This window comes from Rhinoderma darwinii, chromosome 1 (genome assembly GCF_050947455.1).
Source record: "Rhinoderma darwinii isolate aRhiDar2 chromosome 1, aRhiDar2.hap1, whole genome shotgun sequence".
NCBI lineage: Eukaryota > Metazoa > Chordata > Amphibia > Anura > Rhinodermatidae > Rhinoderma > Rhinoderma darwinii.
This window is the reverse complement of record NC_134687.1, coordinates 491,050,749-491,067,424: the sequence shown is the minus strand read 5'-3', so window position 1 is coordinate 491,067,424 and position 16,676 is coordinate 491,050,749. Positions and strand designations below refer to the sequence as shown.

Below are 16,676 nucleotides of genomic sequence, written 5' to 3'. Positions count from 1 at the left end.
GATTTGGTTTTTCTCTTTTGATGGCTGATCCTTGTCTTAAAGGAACCCTAAGGCAAAAAATATTGTCTTGTATGTCTATGAATATAACATTTGCTAGAACTTGAGTCAATGTTTTACTGTGGACTGTTCAGCTGTTTCTTGTTGGGTCCTGGTACTGAAGCCCTCTTTCCATCTCAAATCTCACCCTCATGTTTGAAAAAGGACTAATCCTAAAATGTTTGCATCCTTATAGAATTTTAAAGGTAAACTCTGGTTCTGTTCATAGGTTACAAGGCAGATCCATGAGCATGAGCAGGAGAACGAGTTGCGGGAACAGATGTCAGGATATAAGCGGATGCGGCGCCAGCACCAGAAGCAGCTGATCGCCCTGGAGAATAAGCTGAAGGCTGAGATGGACGAGCACCGCCTTAAGCTGCAGAAGGAGGTGGAGACTCATGCCAACAACGCGTCCATCGAGCTGGAAAAGCTTTCCAAGAGGCAAATCGTAGGCATGGATAAAGAGGTAAAAGGGAGCGTTTGGTCATAAAGATGTTTTATAAAACATATTGAGGTAAAAATCCTCTTTGACACTAATAGAATGTCATGCTTTTGTGAGAGCATATTGGTATAATAATAATCTTACAGTGCCAACATTACGCACCACTTTACAATTCGGGAAGTAACCAATAAGTTAAATGACAAGTGAAAAGTAAAAACGAATGAACAAAATGAGACAAAGGAATAAGAGGCCCCTGGCCATCAGAGCTTACAATCTAAATAGAATAGGAAAAGTGACATAATAGGTACATGGTGTTAATTTTATCCAGGGGACCAGCCAGTTGTGTTAGCAAGGGGAATCTAAATAAAGGTGCACAAACCAGTCACCTATAGCAGTGTTGGCTCAGATACTGGCTAAAGTGATGTGAGAAGTTTAGCTAGTTGAGGACATGGCAGAGTGGCGATATCTGCAACCAGGTCATGTTGTGTATGGGCCATCAACTTTGGTTTTGTGATATAAGCCTTCTTGATGAAATTAGTTTTTAAGCAGCCTGAAAACTGGAAGTGTTAGGAGCAAGTCAAATGGGCTGGGGCGATAAATCCTTTAGAATGGGTGCAGCACGGGAGAAGACAGGAGAGCAAGGAGATTAGCGAAGAGCACAAGTAGGTTGGGAGATGGAGAGTGAAACCGCATGATGGTTCAGCATTGTAAAGAGCTTTGTATACGAGGATAGCTTTTTTTTTTAATGTGATTCTACAAGAAACCTTTAACCAGTGTAATGAACAACCGAGAGCAGAGGTATTAATATAAGAGAGACAAAACGATCAACCTGGCTGCTGCATTCATGATGTATTGAAGTGGTGCCATTAAGTAGAATGCCAGTTAGTAGTGAGTTACAGTAGTCTAGGTAAGAAATTATTAGGGCCTGAATTTAGTGTTTTAGTAGTGTCTGTGGTGAGGTAGGTATGGATGGATACGAGGGTTTTTTTTCAGGTGAAGTTAACAGGATTTGTCAATGGATTGAATGTGAAGAAAAAAAAGGAGTCTGAGATCAGTCAAATATAACTTCAAGACATCTGGCCAGTTAGACTGACAAGACAGAGGATTGCAAGTATGAACTAGCAGCAGGAAAGACTGAATGAAGAAGTGTATCCGCAAAGATACTTTGACTTAAAAGGCAACAAATTACAGTCAAATATATATCTACGTGGATATGTCTGTACATATGTAGCTTAACTTCGTATTAAAGGGGGTTTCCAGACCCTGGAAAGGCCATCAATAGCTGATCGGTCGGGGTCTGACTCCCGGGACCCCCGCCGATCAGCTGTTTTGAAGTGGGTGCGTGCTGTACGAGCGCTGCACCCCCCTTCATTTCTACTTGCTCACTGAATCGTCGATGCAGCGGTGATTGACAGTATTGCAGCCTTCTCCCATTGAAGTGACTGTAAATAGAAAGCTACACCCGCTTCAAACAGCTTGTCGGCGGGGAACCCAAGAGATGGACTCCAGCCGATCAGCTATTAAAGACCTATCCTGAGGATAGACCATCAATTTTTAATGATTGGAAAACCCCTTTAACCCCTTCCCTCTTAGGCCACTTTTGACCTTCCTGACGGAGCCTCATTTTTCAAATCTGACATGTTTTACTTTATGTGGTAATAACTTCGGAATGCTTTTACCTATCCAAGCGATTCTGAGATTTTCTCGTGACACATTGGACTTCATGTTGCTCGATACGTTCAGTATTTAATTGTGAAAAACACAAAAATTTAGCGAAAAATTAGTTCTCTCAATTTAAATGTATCTGCTTGTAAGACAGGCAGTTATACCACATAAAATTGTTGCTAATTAACATCCCCCATATTCCTACTTTAGATTGGCATAGTTTTTTGAACATCTTTTTATTTTTCTACGACGTTACAAGGCTTTGAACTTTAACAGCAATTTCTCACATTTTCAAGAAAATTTCAAAAGGCTATTTTTTCAGGCACCAGTTCAGATGTGAAGTGGCTTTTAGGGCCTTATATATTAGAAACCCCCAATAAGTCACCCCATTTTAAAAACGTTACCCCTCAAAGTATTCAAAACCGTATTTAGAAACCCTTTAGACGTTTCACAGGAATTAAAGCAAAGTAGAGGTGAAATCTACAAATTTCATATTTTTTTTGCAGAAATTCGTTTTTAATCCATTTTTTTTGTAACACAAAGTTTTACCAGAGAAATGCAACTCAATATTTATTGTTTTAGGAAATAGCCCACATGTGGCCCTAGCGTGCTACTGGCCTGAAGCACCGGCCTCAGAAGCAAAGGAGCACCTAGTGGATTTTGGGGCCTTAGTTTTATTAGAAAATCTTTTAGGCACCATGTCCGGTTTGAAGGGCTCTTGCGGTGCCAAAACAGTGGAAACCCCCCACAAGGGACCCCATTTTGGAAACTACACCCATTAAGGAAATTATCTAGGGGTATATTGAGCGTTTTGACTGCACAGGTTTTGCAGAAATTATTGGAAGTAGGCAGCGAAAATTAAAATCTAAATTTTTTTCAAAGGAAATGTAGGTTTAGCTAATTTTTTTCTCATTTCCACAAGGACTGAAGGAGAAAAAGCACCGCAAAATTTTGTAAAGCAATTTCTCCCGAGTAAAACAATACCCCACATGTGGTCATAAACGGCTGATTGGAAACACGGCACGGCTTAGAAGGGAAAGAGCGCCATTTGGCTTTTGGAGATCACATTTAGCAGGAATGGTTTGCGGAGGACATGTCACATTTGTAAATCACCTGAGAGGACAAAACAATGAAAACACCCAAAAAGTTACTCCATTTAGGAAACTACAACCCTTGAGGAATTCATCTAGGGGTGTAGTGAGAATTTTGACCCCACAGATGTTTCATAGAATTTATTAGAATTGGGCAGTGAAAATAAAAACAATCCCTTTTCTTCAATAAGGCTTAGCTTTAGCTCAAAATTTTTCATTTTCTCAACAAATAAAGGAAAAAAATAACCCAACATTTGTAAAGCAATTTCTCCAGAGTACGGCTATACCCCATATGTGGTCATAAACTGCTGTTTGGGCACACAGTAGGGTTCAGAAGGGAAGGAGCAGCATTTGGCTTTTGGAGTGCAGATTTTGCTGGATTGGTTTCTGGGCACCTGTAGGACCAAAACAGTGGAAGCCCCGCCAGAAGTGACCACATTTTGGAAACTACACACCTAGGTAAATGCATTGAGGGGTGTAGTGAGCATGTTAACCCCGCAGGTGTTTTGTAGAAATTAGTGTGCACTCGATATTACATAGTTACATAGTTTGTACGGTTGAAAAAAGACACATGTCCATCAGGTTCAACCAAGGGATGGGGATGGGAAAGGGGAAGTAAAAAATTTCTACACATGGCAGTTAATATTTTTTTGTTCTAGGAAATTATCTAAGCCTTTTTTAAAGCCATCTACTGTCCCTGCTGCGACCAGCTCCTGCGGTAGGCTATTCCATAGATTCACAGTTCTCACAGTAAAGAAGGCTTGTCTCCTCTGCAGGTTGAACCTTTTTTTCTCCAGACGGAGGGAGTGCCCCCTTGTTTTTTGAGGGGGTTTTACATGGAACAGGATTTCACCATATTTTTTGTATGCGCCATTCATATATTTATATAAGTTAATCATGTCCCCCCTTAGTCGTCTTTTCTCAAGGCTAAATAGGTTTAGTTCTTTTAATCTTTCCTCATAACTTAGATTCTCCATGCCCCTTATTAGCTTCGTTGCTCTTCTTTGTATTTTTTCCAACTCCAGGGCATCCTTTCTATGAACTGGAGCCCAGAACTGGACTGCATATTCTAGATGAGGCCTCACTAATGCTTTGTAAAGTGGTAATATTACCTCCCTGTCCCGCGAGTCCATGCCTCTTTTGATACACGACAATATTTTGCTGGCCTTTGAAGCAGCTGATTGACACTGCATGCTGAAATTTAGTTTATGATTTACAAGTACACCCAGATCCTTCTCAACAATTGACTCCCCCAGTGTAGCTCCCCCTAGGACATATGATGCTTGCAGGTTTTTCGTACCCAGATGCATAACTTTACATTTATCTACATTAAACTTCATTTGCCAAGTGGACGCCCAAACACTTAGTTTGTTTAAATCTGCCTGCAATTCACAAACATCTTCCATAGTCTGAACTATATTGCATAGCTTGGTGTCATCTGCAAAATTAGAAATAGTGCTATTAATCCCATCCTCTATATCATTAATAAATAAGTTGAATAATAGTGGTCCCAGCACTGAACCCTGGGGTACACCACTTATAACTGGGGACCATTCAGAGTAGGAATCATTGACCACAACTCTCTGGATACGGTCCTTGAGCCAATTCTCAATCCAATTACAAACTATATTTTCTAAACCTATAGTCCTTAATTTACCCATTAGATGTCTATGAGGGACAGTGTCAAATGCCTTTGCAAAGTCCAAAAACACTATATCCACAGCGGCCCCTCTGTCTAGGCTTCTGCTTACCACTTCATAAAAACAAATCAGGTTGGTTTTACAGCTTCTGTCCTTTGTAAAACCGTGCTGGCTGTCACTTATAATACTATTTATTGACACATAATTCTGTATATAGTCCCTCAATAGCCCCTCAAACATTTTCCCCACAATTGATGTTAAGCTTACTGGTCTATAATTACCCGGCGAAGACCTAGAGCCCTTTTTGAAAATAGGCACCACATTTGCCCTGCGCCAGTCCCTTGGCACTATACCACTCATGAGAGACTCTCTAAATATTATGAAGAGGGGGACAGAAATAACTGAACTAAGCTCTTTAAGAACTCTAGGGTGTAACCCATCTGGTCCCGGGGCCTTGTGTACATTTATTTTATTTAATTTAGCTTGGACCATATCTACATTCATCCAATTCAGTATATCAACTGATATATTAACAGCACCGGCAGCGGCTACATCAGCTGCTCCTTCTTCTGTTGTATATACAGAGCGGAAGAACCCATTTAGTAACTCTGCCTTCTCTTGATCCCCTGTGACCAACTCCCCATTACAACTATCTAAGGGTCCTACATGTTCAGACCTGGGCTTTTTTGCATTTATATGCTTGAAGAATTTTTTAGGATTTGTTTTACTATCCTTGGCCACCTGCCTTTCATTTTGTATTTTTGCTGATTTTATTACATTTTTACAGATTTTATTAAGCTCTTTATATTTTACAAAGGCTGCAATGTACCCTCAGATTTGTATTTTTTAAATGCCCTTTTTTTGTCATGTATTGCCCCTTTCACAGAAGGTGTAAGCCATGTGGGGTTTAATTTGAGTCGTTTATACTTGTTACCTGTAGGAATACATTTTGCACTATAATTACCCAAAGTAGATTTGAAAATCTCCCATTTATCATTTGTCCCATAATTTGACATTAGTTCTTCCCAGTCTATATCCTGAATTGCCGCCCTCATCCTGGGGAAATTGGCTTTCTTAAAATTAAATGTTTTTGCCCTCCCAGCCTGCGTTTGTTTTTTACAGTATAGGTAAAATGTAACTATATTATGATCACTGTTACCGAGGTTTTCACGAACATTGACATTCCCAACAAGATCTGCATTATTAGAAATGACTAGATCCAACAGAGCTTCACCTCTAGTCGGGTCTTCCACAAACTGGCACATAAAATTTTCCTGCAACAGGTTGAGGAAATGTCTCCCCTTTGCAGTTGAAGCGAACCATGACACCAATTAATATCCCGATAATTAAAATCTCCCATTATCACAACAGTACCCGCCTGTGCAGCCCGCTCCATTTGTTTATATATTTGACCTTCTATCTCTTCAGTTAAATTGCAGAGTGAAAATGGTATTTTTTCCATAGATATGCCAATATGTGGTGCCCGGCTTGTGCCACCATAACAAGACGGCTCTCTAATTATTATGCTGTTTCCCGGTTTTAGAAACGCCCTACATGTGACCCTAATCTTTTTCCCTAACATTTGACAGAGCTCAGGAGTGAAAGAGTACCATGTGAAGTTGAGGCCTAATTTGGCGATTTACAAAGTATTGGTTCACAATTGCAGGGCTCAGATAAATAATAAAAGAAACCCCTGAGAAGTGACCCCATTTTGGAAACTACACGCCTCAAGGCATTTATTAAGGGGCGTAGTGAGCATTTTCACCCCACAGGTCTTTTCCATAAATGAATGCGCTGCGTATGGTGCAAATTAAAAATTTATATTTTTCCCTAGATATACTATTTCAGTGGCAAATATGTTGTGTCCAGCTTGTGCCACTGGAGACACACACCCCAGAAATTGCTAAAAGGGTTCTCCCAGGTATGACGATGTCATATATGTGAAAGTAAACTGCTGTGTGGGCATGCTGTAGGGTTCAGAGGGGAGGGAGCGCCATTTGGCTTTTGGAGGGTGGATTTTGCTTGGTAGTAGTTTTGTTTGAGTGTTGCTGGTGTTTCCGTTTATAATGTGGTGGCATATGTAAGCTGTGCAGAGTATATCCGGTGCATAATCAGGTGGTATAATACTGGGGTAAAAAAAACAATACAATGATCCATAAGGGTATGTTCACACGAGGTCATTACGTCCGTAATTGACGGACGTATTTCGGCCGCAAGTACCGGACCGAACACAGTGCAGGGAGCCAGGCTCCTAGCATCATAGTTATGTACGATGCTAGGAGTCCCTGCCTCGCTGCCGGACAACTGTCTCGTACTGAAAACATGATTACAGTACGGGACAGTTGTCCGTCAGCGAGGCAGGGACTCCTAGCATCGTACATAACTATGATGGTAGAGCCCGGCTCCCTGCACTGTGTTCGGTCCGGTACTTGCGGCCGCAATACGTCCGTCAATTACGGACGTAATGACCTCGTGTGAACATACCCTAAATGTGTGTTACGCAGTGACACAATCCTTTCTGCACAGGCCGGTGTCGCACTGATAAATGGTGTCCTTCCTTATCTCCTTTTTGGTCAACAGTCCCCAGCAAAATTCCCCAAACTGCAAAGGTGCGAAGTGTTGTCCTGGTATAATACAGGCACCGTCGCTTCCAGCCGATATGTTTGGGCCCTAACTTTCCTGGTTCCCTAATTTTAGTGCCTTGATAAATCTCCTCTTGAAACAGAAGAAATGTTCCCTTCGGAACTGCATATTTTTCTTTCCTGACATGTTGGAGCCTTAACAAATTTTATTTTTTCATAGATGTAGTGGTATGAGGGCTGTTGTTTTGTGGGACGAGCTGTAGTTATTATTGGTACCATTTTGGGGTACATGCGACTTTTTGATCACTTTTTATACTATTTTTTGGGAGTCCAGGTAGCCAATAAAACGCAATTCTGGCATAGTTTTTTTTATATATACAGCGTTCACTATGCATTATAAATTACATGTTAACTTTATTCTGCGGGTCAGTACGATTCCGGCGATACCTAATTTATAGCACTTTTTTATGTTTTACAACATTTTGCACAATAAAATTACTTTTGTAAAAAGAATGTATTTTGTCTGTCGCCAAGTTGTGAGAACCATAAAATTTTAAATTTTTCGTCGACGGAGCTGTATGACAGCTTGTTTTTTGCGAGACGAGCTATAGTTTTTATAGGTACCATTTTTGGATACGTGCGACTTTTTGAGCACTTTTTATTCCAATATTTGTAGGGCAAAGTGACCAAAAAACAGAGATTCTGGTGTAGTTTTTTATATGTGGTTTTTTACCGTGTGCAATAAATAATATATTTTTACAGCTCAGGCCATAACGGTCGCGGCGATACTAAATACGTATGGTTTATTTATTTTTTTCATAGAATAAACGACTTGATAAGGGAAAAGGGCGTTTGTGTTTTATTTTATTACTTGAAACGTTTGTGTTTTCAAATTATTATTTTTCACTCTTTTTTTTCCACTTTTTTTTCTAATACATTGCATTGCCTACGTAGTGCAATGTATTAGATCTGTCCGTTATTCACTGACAGCAAGCCGATTAGGCTTCGCCTCCCAGTCGGGCCTAATCGGCTTCTGTAATGGCAGAGAAGGAGGCCATAGGGTCTCCTGTTGCCATAGCAGCAGTCGCCAGTCCTGATTGCCTGTCAGGGCTGGCGATCTGCTAGCCACCGCTAAGATGCAGCGATCGCTGAATCTAAGGGGTTAATGGCAGGGATCGGAGCTAGCTCTGGTTACTGACGTTACAGGTGGATGTCAGCTGTAACATACAGCTGACATCCTCCGCTAATGACGGCTCAGCTCCTGAGCCGGCGCCATCTTGCTGGCGTCTACGGCAGCCGTTCAGGCTCCACCGCCGGGCGGGTCCTGAACGGCTTCCGTGCTAGACAGATCGGGAGGCCGGTATTAGGCTTCCAGTTGCCATTGCAGCCACCGGAACCCCGGCACTTTCATTATCGGAACGAACCTCGGCAATTTCATTGCCGGGTTTCCGATGAGCTGCAAACACCTTAAATGCAGCGATCATGTTTGAGCACTGCATTTAAGGGCTAAATGGCGGGGATCGAAGCTAATTTCGGTCCCCGCCTTTACAGCCGGATATCCGCTGTAAGATACCGCTGAGATCCGGCGATGATGGCACCGACTCATCTTCTGAGCCAGTGTCCAGCACTTGTCGTATGGATACTGGCTTTCCATGGCGTATCCATACGTCAAATGTCGGGAAGGGGTTAAAGAGGCTCTGTCACCAGATTTTGCAACCCCTATCTGCTATTGCAGCAGATAGGCGCTGCAATGTAGATTACAGTAACGTTTTTATTTTAAAAAAACGAGCATTTTTGGCCAAGTTATGACCATTTTTGTAATTATGCAAATGAGGCTTGCAAAAGTCCAAGTGGGTGTGTTTAAAAGTACAAGTCCAAGTGGGCGTGTATTAGGTGCGTACATCGGGGCGTTTTTAATACTTTTACTAGCTGGGCGCTGTGAAGAGAAGTAACATCCTCTTCTCTTCAGAACGCCCAGCTTGTGACAGTGCAGATCTGTGACGTCACTCACAGGTCCTGCATCGTGACGGCCACATCGGCAGCAGAGGCTACAGTTGATTCTGCAGCAGCATCAGCGTTTGCAGGTAAGATCGACTCACGCTTTAGACACGCACCATTCACATTTTGTACATACACTACACACATTATACACACATAAAACATGCTGCATACACATCACATACATTATAACATATGGTATATACGTAGTTTACATATTAGACCTATACCACACACATCTGCTTTCACACTAAAAGCATTCAGCACTGACACCACTTACACATTCGATATACACTGCCTTGGCCACCGTCGGGCTGGTACACGTCGGTAGGCTTTAAACTTTTTTTTGTTTGGAGAATGAAATGTAGCTATGCTATTCCATATTGAGGGATCCCGAAAAATCTAAACTTTTACCGCGCGATATTGAGGAGCTTTCCCAGGGCCGTAATTCCCAGGGAGACCATCAGGTAGCGCTCGGCGCGGGATTCCGGTCCATATATGAACCGTGACGTCAGGGGCTCACTCTAGAAGCGGAACCCCCAGTCAGAGCATTGCTGACGCTCTAGCTGGGGATTCTTGCGTTACAAAGCCCCTAACATCACTGTCTATATATAAACGGTAACGTCAGGGGCTTTCCCAAGATAGGAGTCCCCAGCCAGAGTGCTTAAGATGCTCTGGCCAGGTACTCCATAGTTGAAGACCCCTGACCATATATGGACAGTGGTGTTAGTGGCTTCCCCTGGCTAAGCGCTTAAAGTAGCGCTGTGCCCGAGGAGTTCAGCTGTGTGGAGTTCAGTAGAGCTGTGCTCGAGGGGTGTATGCCTGTACAGTGGGATTTCTTAAAAAAAATTATTCTTTGGAGCTCGGGAAAGTGTTAAAAGAAGAGAAACAGAATTGATAGGCAGGGCTGGTCAAATCCCAGGAGCCAATGCACCTAAAAATATGTTGCTGGTGCCTAACTTTTTGGGGTGTTTTTTATTGATGACTATGGTAGTACTTGTTATCTGACTGCTAATGTCTACAGTCATTTGTCTACTCCTGGCTTGGAGAATCTTATTGTTGCTCTGTATAAGGGGTATATGTAATCTTTAGCCGCGAAGTCGCTATTTAGGCAACTTGGGACCAGATAATGTTCCCCAGGGCTGTTTCTTATTAAATCCTACTGGTTCATATTAGTGGTATGCCCTAATGTTCATATTTTTTGCACAGGTGCAATATACTAGCAAACATAAGTAAGCTTGTATATTTTCATTACAAAATTAAGGTAAAATGAGTCTCTTATAGAATACATACGTTTTCCTCAATGTATTAAGCATGTACGGTTCATCCATGTCTGTCCGTCCGTTGTCGCCTCCCACTGTAGCTCCATTTCCACCTTCAGAATGGAGCAGCGGGCGGATTCTAGCGTGTGACATCACCGATTGTGCCAGCCCGCTCCATCCACTTTCACGCTGCCGAATTACAGGCATAGTGTAGCAGCGTCTACCTCTTGCCACTGGGGATAGGCGGTAGTAGACCTTCATGACCACATATGGGATCGCAGTGTTTGCTTTTAACCTCATATTAAGTAAATTCTATTGGGGCTGATGAATGTACATTGCCTGGCAAAAGTATTCACCCCCTTTGTGTTTTTCCTGTTTTGATGCGTGTTTTATATATATATATATATATATATATATATATATATATATATATATATATATATATATATATACATATACATATACATATACATATACATATACATATATATATACATACATACATACACTCACTCACTACCGTTCAAAAGTTCGGGGTCACCCAGACAATTTTGTGTTTTCCATGAAAACTCACACTTATTTATCAAATGAGTTGCAAAATGACTAGAAAATATAGTCAAGACATTGACAAGGTTAGAAATTGATTTTTATTTGAAATAATAATTTTCTCCTTCAAACTTTGCTTTAGTCAAAGAATGCTCCATTTGCAGCAATTACAGCATTGCAGACCTTTGGCATTCTAGCTGTTAATTTGCTGAGGTAATCGGGAGAAATTTCAACCCATGCTTCCAGAAGCCCCTCCCACAAATTGGATTGGTTTTGATGGGCACTTCTTGCGTACCATACGGTCAAGCTGCTCCCACAACAGCTCTATGGGGTTGAGATCTGGTGACTGTGCTGGCCACTCCATTACAGATAGAATACCAGCTGCCTGCTTCTTCCCTAAATAGTTCTTGCATAATTTGGAGGTGTGCTTTGGGTCATTGTCCTGTTGTAGGATGAAATTGACTCCAATCAAGCGCTGTCCACAGGGTATGGCATGGCGTTGCAAAATGGAGTGATAGCCTTCCTTATTCAAAATCCCTTTTACCTTGTACAAATCTCCCACTTTACCAGCACCAAAGCAACCCCAGACCATCACATTACCTCCACCATGCTTGACAGATGGCGTCAGGCACTCTTCCAGCATCTTTTCAGTTGTTCTGTGTCTCACAAATGTTCTTCTGTGTGATCCAAACACCTCAAACTTCGATTCGTCTGTCCATAACCCTTTTTTCCAATCTTCCTCTGTCCAATGTCTGTGTGCTTTTGCCCATATTAATCTTTTCCTTTTATTAGCCAGTCTCAGATATGGCTTTTTCTTTGCCACTCTGCCCTGAAGGCCAGCATCCCGGAGTCGCCTCTTCACTGTAGACGTTGACACTGGCGTTTGGCGGGTACTATTTAATGAAGCTGCCAGTTGAGGGCCTGTGAGGCGTCTATTTTTCAAACTAGAGACTCTAATGTACTTGTCTTGTTGCTCAGTTGTGCAACGGGGCCTCCCACTTCTCTTTCTACTCTGGTTAGAGCCTGTTTGTGCTGTCCTCTGAAGGGAGTAGTACACACCGTTGTAGGAAATCTTCCCTTTCTTGGCAATTTCTCGCATGGAATAGTCATTTTGAGAGTTTAATCGAACCCACAAATGTCTCCAGATTCTCCAGATTCTCAACTAGCTCAAAGGAAGGTCCGTTTTATAGCTCCTCTAAACAGCAAAACTGTTTACAGCGGTGCTAACATAATTGCACAAGGGTTTTCAAGTGTTTTCTAATCATCCATTAGCCTTCTAACACAATTCGCAAACACAATGTGCCATTAGAACACTGGAGTGATGGTTGCGGGAAATGGGCCTCCATACACCTATGTAGATATTGCATTTAAAAACCAGACGTTTGCAGCTAGAATAGTCATTTAGCACATTAACAATGTATAGAGTGTATTTCTGATTAATTTAATGTTATCTCCATTGAAAAAAACTGTGCTTTTCTTTCAAAAATAAGGAAAGTTCTAAGTGACCCTAAACTTTTGAACGGTAGTGTATATTTCTTTTACAGTCATATGTATTCACCCCCATAATTAGTTGAATAAGGGAAAAAAAGAACCCCAACGTTTGTAAAGCAACTTCTCTGGATTACGGCAATACCCCACACGTGGTCATAAAATGCTGTTTGGGCACACGGCAGGGCTCAGAAGGGAAGGAGCGCCATTTGCTTTTGGTGTACAGATTTTGCTGCATTTGGTTTCTGGGCGCTATGTCGCATTTGCAAAGTCCCTGTGGGACCAAAACAGTGGATCCCCCCCAGAAGTGACCCCATTTTGGAAACAACACCCTCAAGGTATTCACCTAGGGGTGTAGTGAGCATGTTAACCCCACAGGTGTTTTGCAGAAATTCGTGTGCACACGATGTGGGAGAATGAAAATGGGAATTTTTCCTTAGATACGCCAATATGTGGTGCCCGGCTTGTGCCACCATAACAAGACAGCCCTCTAATTATTATGCGGTGTTTCCCTGTTTTAGAATCACCCTATATGTGGCCCTAATCTTTTGCATGGACATTCGACAGGGCTCAGGAGTGAAAGAGTGCCATGTAAAATTGAGGCCTAATTTGGCGACATATAAAGTATTGGTTCACAATTGCAGAGGCTTTGATGTGAAATAATAAAAGAAACCCCTGAGAAGTGACCCCATTTTGGAAACTACACCCCCAAGGCATTTATTAAGGGGTGTAGTGAGCATTTTCACCCCAAGTGTCTTTTCCATAAATGATTGCGCTGCGGAAGGTACAAATTAAAATTTTTCCCTAGATATGCCAATTCAGTGTTAAATATGTTGTTCCACTGGGGACACACACCCAAAAATTGTTAAAAGGGTTCTCCCGGGTATGGTGATGCCATATATGTGGAAGGAAACTGCTGTTTGGGCACACTGTAGGGCTCCGATGGGTGGGAGCGCCATTTGAGTTTTGGAGCATGGAATTTGCTTGGTAATAGTTTTGTTTGGAGTATCACTGTTGTTTCCGTTTATAATGTGGGGCATATGTGAGCTGGGCAGAGTACATCAGGGGCATAGTCAGGTGGTATAATAATAAGGTAAAAAAAATAATAAAATAATCCATAGATGTGTGTTACGCTGTGATCGATCCTGTCTGCACAGGCCGGTGTCACACTGATAACTGGCGTCCTTCCTTATCCCCCTTTTGGTCCACACTCCGCACCTTTGCAGTTTGGGGAATTTTGCCGGGAAAGCGTTGTCCTGGTATAATACGGGCACCGTCGCTTCCAGCGGATATGGTTGGGCCCTCCCCTTCCTGGTTCCCTAATTTTAGTGCCTTGATACATCGCCTTTTGAAACAGAAGAAACGTTCCCCTCGGGCCTTCACAACTGGATAATTTTCTTTCCTGAATTATTGGAGCCTTAACTTATTTTATTTTTTCATAGACGTAGTGGTATGAGGGCTCTTTGTTTACGGGACGAGCTGTAGCTTTTATTGGTACATATTGGGGTACAATCAACTTTTTGATCACTTGTTATCCTTTTTTTGGGAGGCAAGGTGACAAAAAAAACAGAAATTCTGCCATAGTTTTTTTAGTTGTTTTTTTTTTATACAGCGTTCAACATGCGTTATAAACTACATGTTACCTTCATTCTGCGGGTCAGTAAGATTCCGGCGATCCCAAATTTATAGAACTTTTTTATAACTTTTTGCACAATAAAATTACTTTTGGAAAGAGAATGTATTTTTTCTGTTGCCAAGTTGTGAGAGCCATAACTTTTACATTTTTTCGTCGATGGAGCTGTGTGACGGCTTGTTTTTTGCGAGACGAGGTATAGATTTTATCGGTACCATTTTTGGATACATGCGACTTTTTGATCACTTTTTATTTCAATTTTTGGAAGACCGTGACCAAAAAAACAGTAATTATGGCAGTGTTTTTGAGTTTTTTTTTTACGGCGTTCACTGCGCTGGATAATTAACATATTTTTATAGTTCAGGTCGTTACGGTCGCAGCGATACCAAATATGTATGGCTTTATTATTTTTTTCTATAATAAATGACTTGATAAGTGAAAAAGCGCAATTGTGTTTTGTGTTATTATTTGAAACTTTTATTGTATGTTTTACAACTTTTATTTTTACTTTTTTTTAACTTTTTTTTTTTACACTTTTTTTTACACTTTTCTTTAGTCCCACTAGGGGACTTGAAGATCCAACTGTTTGTTTGATGTTCTAATACATTGCACTACCTATGTAGTGCAATGTATTGGAACTGTCAGTTCACTGACAGCAAGCCAATCAGGCTCCGCCTCTGGGCGGGGCCTAATCAGCTTACGTAATGGCAGACAGGAGTCCATTGTTAGGGCTCCTGTTGCCATAGTAACAGTCGCCAGCCTTGCCATCGCATGGCAAGGCTGCCGATTTTCTACAAACCTCTAGGATGCAACGATCACAATGGATCGCTGCATCGAAGGGGTTAATGGCAGGAATCGGAGCTAGCTCCGGTTCCTGGCGATAGATCGGGGTGTCCGCTGTAACATACAGCGGACACCCACTGATGATGACGCCAGCTCAGCTTCTGAGCCGGAAGCTGAGGCGGCGCCATCTCGCCGATGGTACCGGAAGCCTCCTGGGCCCCGTCGACGACGGGGCATAGGAGGATTCCATTACAGGCTGATCGGGAGGTAAGCATTAGCCCTCCGATCGCCTTTGCAGCCACCGGCAACCCAGCGATCACGTTGCTGGGGTGCCGGTGGCTATAAACTCCTCACATGCTGCGATCTCTATTGAACGCAGCATGTGAGGGGTTAATCGGTCGGATCGGAGGCTAGCTCCGGTCCTGGCCGATACCTCAGGGTGCCAGCTGTAACATACAGCTGTCACCCGGCGGTGATGTCGCTGGCTCAGCTCCTGAGCCAGCTTCATCTCCATGATGTACAGTAACGTCAAAATGCGGTAAGACACCGTTTTTATTGACGTTAATATACGTGATCCGGCGGGAAGTGGTTAAAGACCCCAAAGGGAACACTGAAGGAGCTCCAAAGATCTACAGCGGAGATGGCAGTATCTGTCTATAGGACCACTCTAAGCTGTACACTCCACAGAGCGGGGCTTTATGGGAGAGTGGCTCAAAAACAAAAAGCAATTGCTATAAGAAATTATAAGAAAACACGTTTTAAGTTCGTTAAACCGAAGGGGGCAGACTCCCCAACCACATGAAAGAAAATTCTCTGGTCAGATGAGATTGAAATTAAGTTTTTTTGGCCATGATGGGAAACGCTATGTCTGGGGCAAAGCCAATACTTCCCATCACCCCAAGTACACCATTCCCACAGTGAAGCATGGCGGTGCCAGCATTGTGCTGTGGGGAAGCGTTTCATCAGCAGGAACTGGAAAACTGGTCAGGATTGAAGGAAAGATGGATGGCAGGAACTATAGGGCAATTCTTGAGTAAATCTTGTAGAGATTTGAGACCGAGATGGAGGTTCACCTTCCAGCAGGACGATGACCCTAAACATACTACTAAAGGTACACCGGAGTGGTTTCAATGTCTTGGAATGGCCGAGTCTCATGTCCAGACCTCAATAAAATTGATAATTTGTGGTATGACTTGAAGACTGCTGTTCACTTATGCAACCTATCTCACTTGAAGGAGTTGGAGACGTTTTGTTTTTTTTTGGCAAAAATCCCAGTGTCCTAGATGTCCTATGCTAATAGAGACATACCCCAAGGGGGTGAATACTTATGCACATTAAAGTTCTCTGGTTTTTGTCTTAATTTTTGTTTGTGTCACAGTAAAAAAACAAAAAAAAGTGTTAGGCATGTTCTGGAACTCATGGTATAAACCTCCCAAAAATCACAACAAAATGGGAAAAGCACTGAGGTGGGTGAATACATTCGAAAGGCACTGTAGCTGTTCAACCCTGC

At 42.2% G+C, this 16,676-nt stretch overlaps 1 protein-coding gene across 4 annotated transcripts in view; it reads left to right on the top strand.

Annotated features, from left to right (window-relative positions):
- The window catches only part of TAOK3 (TAO kinase 3), a 280,331-nt gene that overhangs the window by 214,624 nt on the left and 49,031 nt on the right, over positions 1–16,676 (top strand). For all 4 annotated transcript variants that reach the window (XM_075835361.1, XM_075835369.1, XM_075835388.1 and 1 more), the window contains one exon: positions 266–502. In XM_075835361.1, coding sequence (XP_075691476.1) covers positions 266–502 — 237 coding nt within the window. The remainder of the gene's footprint in view (positions 1–265; positions 503–16,676) is intronic.